This window comes from Strigops habroptila, chromosome 13 (genome assembly GCF_004027225.2).
Source record: "Strigops habroptila isolate Jane chromosome 13, bStrHab1.2.pri, whole genome shotgun sequence".
Classification (NCBI taxonomy): domain Eukaryota; kingdom Metazoa; phylum Chordata; class Aves; order Psittaciformes; family Psittacidae; genus Strigops; species Strigops habroptila.
In genome coordinates, this window is record NC_044289.2 from 15,311,750 (window position 1) to 15,325,213 (window position 13,464).

Sequence of the window (13,464 nt, forward strand, 5' to 3'; positions counted from 1 at the left end):
GTTGGGAGCGCAGGGCTGGGCTGGCAGATGGCCTGAAGGGCTCTCCGGGGATCCCAAGCCATTCCCAATAATCCAACGTCTTTCTTCAAACGTGACATTGGAAGTGCCTCTCCGGGGCTGCGGGAGGAGGGAGGGTTGTCCCTGTGCCAGGAGCACACACGCAGCCCCAGCCGCTCCTCATGCTCCCCGTACCATTAACGGGAGGTGTGTGTGCTGCTGGATGTGCTCCCCTGCATGCTAATGCCGCTGTCACTTGGGTTGGCAGCAGCCGTGCCGAGGTCTCTCCTGCTGCCAGGACACCCGGCCCTTGCGGCCACCGTGGTACGAGCCTGCAGCAGGGGAAGGAGGTCTGTGTCCAGCCACCAGCCCTGCGATGGAGCAAGGAATGTGCTTGGGATCAAGGGTCCCTTGGGAGCCACCTCTGCCACGCTCTGGGCAGCTCCACAGTGGCCTTTTGGTGTGAGCTGAGCCAGCCCTGTCCCCGCTGGTCCGGAGAGGAGGATCCTCACCTCCAGAGAGCGGATGGCGCAGCCCTGGGAGCCCTGAGGCTCCGGCACCGGCAGTGGGCACAGCTCGGTGCCAGGCGCTCACCCCCTCGAAGCCCCTCTCCCTTCCCACCTGGTCCCGCAGCTGCACATCACGGCCCCGCTGGGGCCGGGGCTGCAGACAAAGGGTTGTTTATCAGCCCCGCGCAGCCTCTCCCGGCTCCGGCTGCTCTAATTGGCCCCATCAGAGCCGCAGCCGCCTCAGAGGTGGTAGAACATGATGAATGCAGGCACAGAGAGCTGCCGCCTCCCGCTGAGAGGGGCCCCCTGATAAGGCCAAAGCTGTTTCCTCTCCCCAAGCGTCTCTCAACCCCATGCAGCGAGGTTGGGGGTTTCTTTCTCCACAGGCAAAGCATTGGATGGGCTCAGGCTGCCCCAGGAGCCGGAGGGGACGTGCAGGAGCGATGGCCTCAGTGAGCCCTGGGTCTCTCTCCCATTCCCACCCAAGCTCCGGTCATGGACATCTGTGGGTCTGCAGGTGAGTCTGCACCAGAAACCCCAGGGACACGCAGCAGGGCCAGGTCTGGCCTCAAAACCAGCTCCTGTGAATGCAGGGGTCCATGCACGAGCCCTGAGGAGATGCAGGGGATGCTCCAGCTTCCCCCAGTGCTCAGTTTCTACAGCCCGTCCTCCCTACTCCTACCCATGCCCAGCGCAGGGCTGCACACGCTGTAACTCAGCTTTAGAAGCTGCATTTGTAGGCAAAGGGGTTTTAAAAGGAAAAATGCCTTTGGGGAAAAAAAGAGTCAGACAAGGAGATCACTTCCCCCTTTTATCCCTGCCAGCATGGCTGTGTGCAGTGTGTAACAGCACCCAGCACCCCAGAGAGGCGGTTACCACATGGAGCTCAGCTCCACTTCGTGTTCTTCATACAGCCACATCACCTTGGAAAAGCTCTGCTGCTCAGGGAAAGGAACAAAGCGGGTTCCCAGTGTGAATCCCCCCCCCGGGAGGACGGGCACAGCCTGGGCAGAGCTCTGGGGCACGGCAGGGAAGCAATGGGGCAGCCCCAGCAAGCACCAACACACGTGTCAGGTTTTTATTTCTGCCTCATGAACATCCTTACAAGAGATCAAACCATGAGAAGAAACACACTGCATGAACCCGAGGGGACAGAAGAGCTGCAGCCCCAAACTGAGCTGACCTGGGGGGAGTGGGGGGGAAGGAAGGAGGATTCCACACCAAGGAGCCTGAGCCACCCACATCTCACCCCTTCTCCCCGAGCTGCCTGGCAGAGCTCAGCCAGGCAGAGCTGCACCAGCCCCACACGATGGGATTGATGGTGAGGAAACGTGGTCTATAAACCTCTTCTGCAAAGCGATCCTGCAGCTGAGCAAGCCCCTGTGTGTGCCCCATAAAGAACCCAGCCCGATGCTGGGCTCAGCTCTACTGTGCCAGGAGAGCCAACAGTGGGTCTGGCCACTTGTGTGGGTACCGAGCACCCCATCTCCTATCCCAGCCCTGTGTGGTGCCCGGCTGGGGCTTAACCCGCACCCCAGGAATGGAAAACACGGCTGCAGGGGAGAGAGGGAGCAATTTTGAGCCAGGAATTCAATATACGTCTCTTCTCACACACATTAAAGGCTCTGCTCCTTGAAGCCAGTGGGCACGGCCACATGGAAGCTGATCTCAGCCCCATGAGTTGGGCTTTCTCACCCTTCACTTGGATAAAGAGCAAGAGAGAAACCATCTCTGCATGGAGAACCCACCTTCGGCGAGGCCACTGCAGCTCCCCGCAGCAAGAAGCCAGCTCCCCCCTCAGCACTGACTCACAAAACCCCGGCAGCAAAAGCGGTGCCACCCCAGAGAAGCAGCAGAAGAAAACCCACAGCAGCCAGGCCCTTCTCAAACACTGCACCCAGCGCTGCTTCGGCTGGGTGCAAACAGCCGGGCACCCTCCGAGGAGCACGGAAAGAAATGGGCCTACTGCCTCCTCCTCTGTTCTGCACACGGGGAAACCTTTATGGCTGGTCTGACACGCAGGAATGTAGCTCCAAAGGGGGAGAAGGAAAACGCTGCTGAGGAGATCCACCAAATGGAGAGCGAGTTGGAGGAAGTGCCCCGGCCTCCCAGGAGCCTGCTCTGGCCACAGCCATGAGGAGCCAAGTGGTGACCCCTCACATGAACATGTCATCATAGCCTGGAGGGGGAAGGTGGTCGGGATCCGGCCTGGAAAGCAATGCAGAGTAGTGAGAGCTCGGTCCCGCAGCAACAGGGATGAGCCAGGAGCTCCGGGGGCAGCCCAGGGAGCAGGATGGGGATTCCAGGCATAGCCAAGCACCTACCCGGATCTGCCAGCCCCTAACGGGCCAAAGGGATCGAATCTGGCTCCCGGTGGAACTGCTCCTGGGGGGAGCCGGCCTGGGATGCCCGAGGATGGGTCAATGCCGGGCTGTGGGAAGCCAGACCGGAGAGGATCCACGATCATTCCCCCACTCCGACGTCTGGGGAGACGAAAGGCAGAGAAGGAGATGAGATGGGCACCGGTGAAAGAGGAGCAAAGCGTGTCCCTGTGCCAAACCTCTGCTGCAGGAACACCGAGCACGGGAAGGCTGGGTTAAGCAGACACAGGAAGGAAGCAGCCCTAACCCACCTCGACATGGGCCATGGAGGCTGCTGCCTGTGACAGGCATGAACCCAAATACATCCCCCCCTGCTCCTGCCCGGGGTTGTCACAGCCCTGCAGATCTGCCTGCACACCACCACAATGCAAGGACAGCACCAGGATGTGAATCATGGCTCACTGTCACACTAAGGTGGGAGTCTCACGGCTGCAGAGTGTGTGCCCAAGCCAGGGCACCCCCAAACACCCAGCTCCATGGTGCCAGAGTACCCCAAAGCCCAGCTGGAGACACACAGAGCCCTCACCCTGCCTTCCTCACAGGCAAACCTAAAACACTCAGAGGAGCAGAGAGGCAGCTTCCCTCTTCCCCCAGTCCCTGCAAGGAGCCGTGTGGGGCACCAGCAATGGCTGGTGAGTCCCCGGGGGCTGCTGACCATCCGTGTGGGAGTGCTGGACCCGCTGGCCCTCGCTGCTGGCCCATGTGCCCGGCCCTGCTCTGCTCTGGGGGCGAGCAGCACATCCTGCCCCACGCAGTGTCGCAAGAGCCGGGGCTCCTCCGGCCGCTCCAAAGCGCTGCCTGGAAGTCATCTGCTGCCCACGGTGTGTGCTCGGAGCTGCCCCAGGCCGGGAGCGCCATTCCTCATGGCTGGCTTTGTGCAAGCTCAGCTGGAGCCTCTGGCCGCCGCTGCCATCGCACAGGTCATTAACAATGGTGCTAATGAGTTCCATTGCACCAGGCTGGCTGCCCAGAGCGCCCCCGGCCAGCCCGGCCCCACCAGCCTCTGCCTGGAGTGTGGGTCTCCAGCCCAGCGCTGGCAGGTGCCAGTGCCCAAATCTGCTTCCATTTACACGGGAACTTCTGAGGAAGGGCTGGAGGCAGCGAGAAACAGGGACCCCCCCCTCCACTGAACCCCCTCTCCCCGTGCTCTCAGGTTTCCCTGCAGCCACCCAGGCTCCAGGCCTCTCCTTCCAGGCAGGATGTTTTTAGCTGGCTCTTCCAGCCAAACCCATGGAGAACCAAGTCTTGCAAGAGGGGGAAAAATGCCATCCCCGCAGGAGAGCGCTTCCAAAGACTCCCCTGGGCCACAGGATGCTCTGCAAGAACTCCAAGGGCTGGCTTATGGCTGGCTTATGTGCTTTTAACTGGAACAGAAGATGACAGGTTCTCCTTGCCCGACCAAACCAAAGACTGAGGGATGTGTCTGTGAAGATCGGTGCCTCGGGCAGCCCAGGCTTTCTCTCCAGTGCCTCAGACAGCCGGGAGGCTCACAACCAGGACCTGTGGGCTCGGCTTTAAGCCTCCCCTTCTCCAGACTGCTGGGCTGTAGACACAGCAGCTGGTACCATTTTAAATGAGGGGCTTACGTTCACTTAATGATGTATTCAGCTTTGATTTACTGGAGGAATTACTGCGTGTTAAATGAATACAAGCTGATTATTAAACAGACACAGACTGCAACCTATCATGTATGCAAGGGACGGGATCTTATTACGATATTAGAACCATATTGAGCTTTAGCAACTGTCAATTGCTCCCTTGCAATTTGTACTCAGCAACTGCCCCATCACCGTCTGCACTGAAGAGACACTTCACCAGATGCCGGAGCCAGGCAGACTTCAGCTGTGCCAGAGGGCTCCAGCCACCCCAAAGCCCAAGGGCAGAGCCTGGCACACAAAGCACGACCTCACCCAACCATACTCACCCTAAAGGGTCCAGATCTTCCCCACCAACAGCAAAGGGGCTCAAGGGGGAAGGCCTGAAACACAGAACACAGCGAGACCTTCAGTGGAGGGACTGGAAGAGGCGTGACCCTGCGTGAGCGGGCGCTGGGAGCCCTGGACACAGTGTTCCCTGCTCCAGGGTGCAGCTGGGTGTGCGTGGCAGCCTTGTGGGAAGCTTGAGCTGAAGGGGGCCCTGCTGTTCCCACTTCTCCAGCCTGCAGCTGTCTGTGGACACTCGGAATTTCCATGCCAGGGGCTCCCCGAGCAGTGCCGGGCTGCACTGAGGTCAGGCTCTCGGGCACATCCCATCTGGAGACACAATGCCAGTCCTGCCTCCAGGAGTGCGAGGACAGCGAGGCGGTGAGCCTGCAGCCAGCTGTCTGTGTGCCAACACCGTGGTTTCAGAGCCATGCCCAGCTCCAGCCTGTCTGCCCAGGCCTCCCCAAGGAGCATCCCGCACCCCGAGCACCAGCAGACAGCAGCGGGGTTAAAGAAGCAAGAGGTGACATGCAAGGCAGAAGCCACAGACGGTCCCCAGGAGATGGCAGAGCCACCACAGTGTCTCTGACTTCCAGCCAAAGGGGATTACAGCTTGTGGGGGGAGCAGTCAGCCCACAAGGCTGAAACTGGCTGGATGCTTCCCATCCCACCATGTGCAGAACAGGGACCAGAGGTGTGGTTTGCAGAGCTGTGCCAGGACCACGTCCCATCTAATGGAGGAGCAGCCACCCACTTTTCACTCACCGGGTCGGTGCTCTCATTCCTGCTGGGTGGTGGGGAGGGATCCTGAGGGGGTCATAATCCCGGTGTGATTCAGGATCCTTCTTCTCAGGCTCCTTTTTGGCCTTTTCTGTGGGGGCCCCAAGGGGAGCGATGATGCCCGAAGCAATCCTTGTCCTCAGCTCCTCGGTGTTCTTGTACACCCTGCAGGGAGGAGGCAAGACAGCCTGGAAATGAAAGAGCTGGGCTGGGCTGGCCCATTGTCCCACTATCCCTGAAACCTCTCTGGCCTGCCCACTTGTTTGTAGTGGGGAGAAAAGTCCTCCAGGCTCCTCCTAACCTGGTCTCTGCCCCCCTCCCCATGCTGGTGGGACATTTCTGCTGCAGAGAATACCAGGGAACTGAGATTACTTGTGGAAATCATCCAGGTGCTCTGGGTCGATGTAGTCAGCCACTGCCAAGGTCACATCTGCCACCTTCTGAGAACTGCGATCCTGGCAAAAGACAGGTAAAGCACAGAGTCAGCAGCATGGCAGAGCTGGGAACGAGTCCTGAGCTGGGAAAGAGACAGAAACAAGGCAACTCCTGGGCCAGAGTGTGCAAGGCAAACTGCATCACTGTCCCATGCAGCCAGTGTTTGACCAGCTTCACGCTGGGCCACATCTGCTGCTGCACCATCAACCCCTAACACCCGCTGGGTCTGCCCCATCCTGAGGGACAAATACCACTGCAAGGTAGAGCACATAACCATTTAAGCAACAGGCCCTACTGTTCTTTGCAGCTGCTGCTCTCCAAACCTACAAGGACCAGTGTGGGATGCTCACCATGACATTGAGGATCATACTGTCTTCCACCATGATGGCCTTCAGCAGCAGCTCACGGGCATCATCCGTGGACTTGTAGCGCAGGGTATATACCTCCTTGTTGGCTTCCCAGCCAGCGGGCAGCAGCTCCGACTTCCTTTCATCAGGACCTGGCTGCAACAGAACAGAGGAGCTGCTGAGACCCTGCTTATGAGCCCAGCACGCTGCAGGGCTGGGGGAATCTGTTTTGGCTGCACAGAGAGATCCAGAAGGAAATCTCTCAGTGCCTTCCAGGTTTTAACTGCAGGAGCAGGACTTTACTATCTATGGGCTGGCCCTGCCTGCTTGCCAGCCTCCCAGCAGGGTCTCTGTGCTGGAACAGGAGGGACAGAACCAGCCTTTGCTGAGCAGAAAGAGGCAACAAGGACCCTGCACCAGACTGGCCCCTTTCCTGGTACAACACCAGCCCCCCCACTACTGGGACCCCATCGGGTACCACATTTCCCCCCTCAACACTCCACTGGACCCTCTTTTGGTTATGGGGCTGCCCCTCAGCACCAAGCTCCCCCAGCACCATACTGACCCCATTATCTCCAGGGCCTCCCAACGCCACAGACTCCCCCCGCAGCGCAGCCCCCAGCAGCACCGAGGCCCCTCAGACCCCGGCCCGGCCCGGGTACCCCCGGCGCCGCACGCCCCGCACCCTCCGGCAGCGGGCGCCGGGCTCGGCCGAGCGGCGCCGGCGAGCGGCGCTAGGAAAGGCCGAGGATCATCCGCGGCCTACCCGGCGGAGGCGGCCGGGGCGGCCCATACCTGGTCGCCGGCGCCGAGGCAGCGGTAGCCGTGCCGGACCAGCTCCCAGTGGACGCCGCAGAGCAGCGCGTCCTGCGGGCGGGAGATGGCGGCCCTGGCCGAGGCGTACAGCAGCTCCAGCCCCGCCATGGCCGCGCCGGGCCGGCTTGGGCTGGGTTGGGAGCAATGGGCAGGCCGCGGCGGGGCGGAGCCGGGCCGGGCCGCCCCTCACTAGAGGGCCCCCGTCCCCTGCGCAAGGCCCGGACCCGCCTCCCTCGGGGCCTGGCCGGGGGCTGCGGCTGCAGCGGGGTCGGGCAGGGGGTTCTCCCCGTGGAGTTCGTTATTTCTTCCTCCTGCCCCTGTACCGGCTCTTCCTCCGCAGCTATAAACGCGTTAGAGTCCGTGTGCTGCCATGGCGCGACTGCCCACCGCGGCCATAGGGACTAAACAGCCGTCAATGGGTTTATTTCTTCCCTCCCTTCCACAGCTCTTCCTCTCTGCTGCAGTATCCTTACACCTAAATCCTGTTAAATTGCCACTAAAAGATAATTCAGGGGCCTTTTCCTGCCCTTATCGCAGAGATTGAGTCGTGGCAGGAGGCTGGGGCTGGGGCTGAAGCAGCCCCACGCTGGATAACACCATCATCTGCTGCTTTCCCAATCCGGCTCCTTGGGGATGCTCATCTTGACTTCATTATGCGTCAATTAATTAACTCGCACTGTCGCTCTTTCCGTTTCCCCCTCGAGCAGTCACTGATGCTGAACCATCGACCGCAGCCCCGGCAGATCCGCCCGGCAGCCCTGGCTCCGTGGAAGGTGGCCGTGGCTGGGAAGCTGAGCGAGCCGTGCTGGGATCGGCAGGAAGGGTGCCGCTGGCTTTCGCAGGGCCGGGATTTCAGTACGGGAGGCGTTGGATGGGGATGTGTGATGAGAACATCCCCAGGATGAGCAGGAAATGCCTCAGCGCAAGCTCCTCCAGCGCTGAGCTTGTGATTCACAGCAGCACGCAGCGCTTCCGCCCCACGGCTCGCTGCTTGTGGGTCGCAGCCGCGGTTGCAGGCTTTGACGGCATCCATGTTTCACTTTCCCGGCACAGCCTGGCCATGGGTGTGCGACGCGGGTACCGGGAGCTTCCTTCGAATGCCCCCTCCTGAGAATGTGAAATCATGGGGCTCCCTCCAGAAAACTGGCCCTAAATCCTGTATCTCTGCACTGCAAACAGGCTTCTCCCCCTTGCCTGCGAAGCTGCTGCAGGTGCAGGAGTGGGTGATGTTTGGGATCTGTGACCGCAGGAGGTGCTTCAGTGGGGCGAGAGGCATCAGGAGTCACACAAGAAGCTATGCCGAGTGCTTACCAAGCTTTTGTTTTCCATCCAGCTTGCTGCCATCCCTGTTCACCCGCTATGGAAGCTGTCCGCCCTCTTGCCCATCACCACGCGCTGCCATCCAGCCATCAGTTGTTCTTCTGAGCCCTCACCACCCCTTCGTTTATTTTCCCTTCTCCATATCACGCTGGCTGCCCTGGACCACACATGAGTGAATTCTGGCCTGAGCAGCCCCTCCAAAGGCACAGCACAGGTTAAAGCAGGATGTCTCCACACATCCCCTCACCACGGTCCCTCCTGGGCACCGGGCTGTGCCATACCTGAGCCCACAGCCCCGGGGCTCGCTGCTGCTACATCAAAGCCTCCTCCCCACTGCCCGCGCCGCCTGCTCCCTGTTGGCTCCTTCCTCTGCTCCAGCGCCTCACTCGCCCTGTGGCTCGTTGATGATGAAAACCACTGGCCACATGAAAGCAGCTCCCCTAATGTGAGTTAGGGGCCTGCGAGCTACGTGGGAGGCAGCGGGCAGCACAGCCCCGGCTGGGATGCAGTGGCCAAGTCATTAGCGAGGTGACAAGGATTGCAGAGCTGGCTCGTTAGTGCTGTGAGGCAAGTGCGTCACGTCGGCTGCCGGGCACGTTGTGCTGTCGTCGGAGCAGCCACGTCCTCTTTGTGGGCTACTGGAGCAAAGCTGGAGCAGGAGTGATGCTGTGAGAACCCAGTAAAGCCCCCAGCACCACCAGTGCCCCAAAGCCTTGCATGTGTTCATGGGGATTCGTGCCCAGCTCTTGCACCAACCCTCCTGTCCATCGAAGTGCAGGAGGAGCAGCACATGGCTGTTTTCCTCCTCCTTTTACCCAGGAATAGGATCCATGCAGCCACGTATCTCATGGAGATGTCCCAGGGGAGGGCGGTGGTGCTCGGAGCAGGTAGAGGGATGCATCAGCCGGGGTCACCTCCGTCACGCAAACCACAGCCTCCCCTGACCTTCATACTTTCCCGCTGCCTCACTGCTCCCGGTGGATGCGCCCACTGCGGTGTTGTAATGAGCACAAGAGGAAACAGATTTCCCAATCGCCCGCCCCGCTGGCAGCCCGCGAGCCCTCCATACTGGGAATGGCAGCCAGCATGGACGGGGCAACTGGCTCAGCCCCGTGCCGTGCTGCGCTGTATGAGCCGGGGCACGGCAGGAAAGCCAGAGAGGGGCCATGGATAATCCCTGGCTGACGTTCAGGTGCTGCAGGCTGCTGCTGTTGGAGAGCATCGTCCCTTCCTCAGGCTCAGCTCACTGCTGCTCCTCTCCCAAGGATGGGAAAGCCCATGAGCATCACCTTGCCTGGGGCGAGCACACTGGGTGCCGGAGGTGTTTCCTCCTGGTGTTTCCTACCAGGCTGCCCATGCTGCGCTGTGCAGGCAGCGCGTTCCCAGCATGCAGCTGCATGGAAGGAAGGGATCCCCTGCTGCAGAGAGGGAGAGCTGGAGCTGGGACAGCTTTCTCCATGCTCTGCTGAACTGCCTGGGGCTCATGGCACATGAGGAGCCACCTGAAGGTGACCGAAATCACCACGTGTTGGATGGGACAGAGCATCGATGGCTCCTGGAATGGGCTTCACCCCTTCACCCTTCATGGGGCTCCTGTCACTGCTTTGAGAGGGGAGGTAGTCACTCCATGAAAATTTGGCCTCCTCTTCGTTTCTCCCAAATTTAATTCCAGGGAAAGATGACACCGAGGCAGGAGAAAGAGGGTTTTTCTCCGGGAAAGAAATTCAAACCACATGCGGGCGGGTTCACTGCAGTAGCAGGAGGAGGGACTGGGGCTGCGAAAGAGCAAGCTCCCAGCAGCGAGGCCAAACATAAAGTCAATTAGCGCTTTCAGGATCCGAACACGCTCGAGTGCTACTTCGAGCAGGAATAATCCCCGTCGGAGGGAGGCTGCCAATAGGGTTTGAAAATAATTAGGAAGCCCAGAACCCCAGTGCTTCCCAGAAAAGCCTGTTAGCTCTGCGGTGGAAACCTTGCTCGCAGGGAGCACGGCGCACAAACACAGTCGTGACTCATCAGCTGCATGGAGCTGAACGCAATTTTTGGGAGGTCAAAGCACTCGAGTCCCAACAAGCTTCACCCTTGGCAGGGCTCCTGCGCTCCCGTTGCTGCCGTAGTTCAGGGGATGCCCAACACAACGTCCCTGCCCGTGGCAGGGCATTGGAACTGGATGATCTTCAGGTCCTTTCCAACCCAAACCATTCTATGACTGGGAGCAACAGGGGGTGGTTTCATGGTGTGTGTTTTGTCCAGAGGCACCAACACCTTCCTAAGGGGCAGTGGTGGTGGGGAAGCTGAGGCACAGAGGGCTCAAACCTGGTCCCCTGACCCACTGCCCCCCAACCAGCCCCATCCCTGCAGCCTGTGTGGATGCTGCCATCCCCCTCCTTGCTCTTGGGGGACCTCAGATGTGAATCGGAACGATCCGGGACAGGCGTAGAGGAACAAAACAAGCCCATCAATCACGCTTGCTTCACTCCCGCCGCAGTCTGCAGCCCGAGCCGGTTGCGTTGTGCGGAGCCGGAGGGACTCCACATCAAAGCAGGGACCAGCTGGCTGCCGGGGCCGCCCCAGCGCCCAGACGGCAGCGCCCTGCCCATGAGCTGCTGCCTGCACGGCGCTGCCTGCGCTCCCTGCCCGCCGGGATGCAGCGCTGCTCCCTGCTCCAGGCACACAGCGAGATGCCCGAGGCCACGTCGGCTGCAGAGAGCATCTGGGATCCCAGCACAGCATCCTTGGTCTGGGAGCACCATCCCCTCACTGGGACAAGGAAGAGGAGGTGGCATCACACAGGGATGAAGAGCCAGCCCCATCCTGAGCTTGTCCTGGAGCACTTGAGAGGCTGCACAAAGCCTGCAGAGCCGCAGGGATGGCACAGCCTGCTCCTGCAGTGCAGCTCCCGCATTCCTCACACAACTCTTTCCTTTGCAGTTCCTTCCATGACACATGGCAGTCGCTTCCCCCAGGCTGCTGCCCCAGCGCTGCTGCAGACAGTACATTCATTTTTGGATGTCTTTTGCAGCTCCCCGGTGTTTCTCCCCATGCCAGGCACGCACGGATGGTATGAGACAATGTTCTCGGGGAGTATCGGCTTCCCGGCGCAGCGCTGTTGGGGAAGCACTCGCTTTCCTTCAGAGGAGCCGGTGGCAAATAGCCCCCTATGAAACCAACCTGATGTGCTGCACAGTGGGGCTGGGGATGGCGAGGGGGGAGCTGAGGGTCTGGACACGGTGGGCTGGGCTGTGGTGAGCCACCAAGGTTATCCATTTAGGATAGGGGGTCTGGGCAAAGAAGAGCACCCAGATCCCACTGGAGCAGTGCAGTGGTGCAACAGCAACTTGGGTGCAACCCTCCAAACATCCCCTATTTCCCCACTAGCAAAGGGTTATGGGGCTCTGCCCTGTGATCCACTATGCACAGCCCCATCCTACACCCCAAAACAGGTCTGTGTCCTGCTCCAAACCCGCTCCAGTGATCATTGAGAGGCCACTGACGCTGTAGCATCAGAGATACAGCCAGGGAAGATCCAGATAGCAGTGACCTGCAGCCCAGAGACCCCGAGCACTGGTGGGGAGGGGATGGAGGCAGCAAATTCCCATCACAGAGTGGGTTTTCTCCTGTTGCAGCCGGTGCTTCCAGGCATTCACCCTCCCCGAGGGCACAAGGACCATGCGTGTGGCGCCGGGCGAGCACCTCCTGCCGCTGCCGCCTGCGGTAGCGCACGCCCATGGAAGGTAATAATTGACATTTTTTCCAGTTGGTTAATTAAGACCCAGAATGAAAGTCGCTGACGTGGGGCTGGGTGTTTAATGGGAAAATTCTCCTCCAGGTGCCAGGTTTATTAAATGAAAGGGAAAAAACCCAAGGGGGAGAGGCAGGGCCACAAGCTGGACAAAGAACATGTGGGGAAGGAGATGCCTTTGAGGGGTTGGATGGTGCTGGGGAGCAGCGAGGTTCGGGGCTGCAGTAAACCCCCATGTCCCTGTGCCACTGAGACCCCAGCACGCTGGTGGCCATCAGGAAGCTATGTCCTGAGCATTGCTGTGGTGCAGGAGGTTTCCGTCTCACTCTGTGTGCACAGAGCATCCCCCCTGGCAGGGCTGATCACATCCTTCGAAGGTTTCCATGTTAACTGGTAGGAAACTGCCCCAAATTGGGCAGGATCCAGGCTGGTAAAGCAAGACACCTAAAGAATAATACCCAGAAGGGGCTACAAGAAACCTGGAGAGGGGCTTTGGACAAGGGCCTGTAGGGACAGGACAAGGGGAATGGCTTTAACCTGCCAGAGGGGAGATTGAGATGAGCTCTGAGGCAGAAGCTCTTCCCTGTGAGGGTGCTGAGGCGCTGGCACAGGGTGCCCAGAGAAGCTGTGGCTGCCCCATCCCTGGCAGTGTTCAAGGCCAGGTTGGACACAGGGGCTTGGAGCAACCTGCTCTAGTGGAAGGTGTCCCTGCCCGTGGCAGGGTTTGGAGCTGGAGGAGCTTTAAGCTCCCTTCTGACAAAACCCATTCTATGATCCTATGACATGCTCTCAGCATCACTGCTGGAGCTGAAGCTGCCAGGACAGGAGGAAGAGGTGCTCACCCGGGGTCCATGATGTGATGCTGAGGGCAGCAAAAGCCATCCCAATGGAGCAGGGATTCCTGCAGTGCCGGGTGGTGGTGGCAGAACCCGGTCCCAGCCCCACACCACCCACCTCTGCCGGGAGCCTGCACACAGGCGCCGCAGTTGCACTTACACATGTAAAGCATTAGGAGCTGTTTAGAAGCCCTTTATTGTCATATTTTGTTCTTTATTTCCTACAAATTAAATTTGCTGAGGGATATGTACGGATTGTGAAATGATTTTGAGAATAGTTCCTTTGGGTTTTTTAATTTCCTTTGTATTAAATTTTTACAGTGTTTAAAAGACTATGAAAAATTTTAAATTAAGGGGGAAAAAAAAAAGTAGGACAAAA

The 13,464-nt window shown here is 59.5% G+C and overlaps 1 protein-coding gene across 1 annotated transcript; it reads right to left on the reverse strand.

Annotated features, from left to right (window-relative positions):
• Nucleotides 1–1,570: 1,570 nt before the first annotated feature.
• On the reverse strand, nt 1,571–8,079 carry PSMF1 (proteasome inhibitor subunit 1). Its single transcript, XM_030503125.1, has 7 exons — nt 7,167–8,079; nt 6,375–6,527; nt 5,962–6,044; nt 5,575–5,754; nt 4,812–4,865; nt 2,831–2,989; nt 1,571–2,714 (listed from the first exon to the last, which is right to left on the reverse strand). The coding sequence occupies exons 1-7, from the start codon at nt 7,293–7,295 to the stop codon at nt 2,663–2,665; spliced, it is 810 nt and encodes a 269-aa protein (XP_030358985.1). The 5' UTR covers nt 7,296–8,079; the 3' UTR covers nt 1,571–2,662.
• Nucleotides 8,080–13,464: the final 5,385 nt, after the last annotated feature.

Coding starts and splice junctions, on each gene's coding strand:
- PSMF1 (XM_030503125.1), bottom strand. CDS start 7,295: ATGGCGGGGCTGGAGCTGCTGTACGCCTCGGCCAGGGCCGCCATCTCC. Junction 6,045..6,374: donor GTATGATCCTCAATGTCATG/GTGAGCATCCCA, acceptor GTCTTTTGCCAG/GATCGCAGTTCTCAGAAGGT. Junction 2,990..4,811: donor GAAGATCTGGACCCTTTAGG/GTGAGTATGGTT, acceptor TCGTCTCCCCAG/ACGTCGGAGTGGGGGAATGA.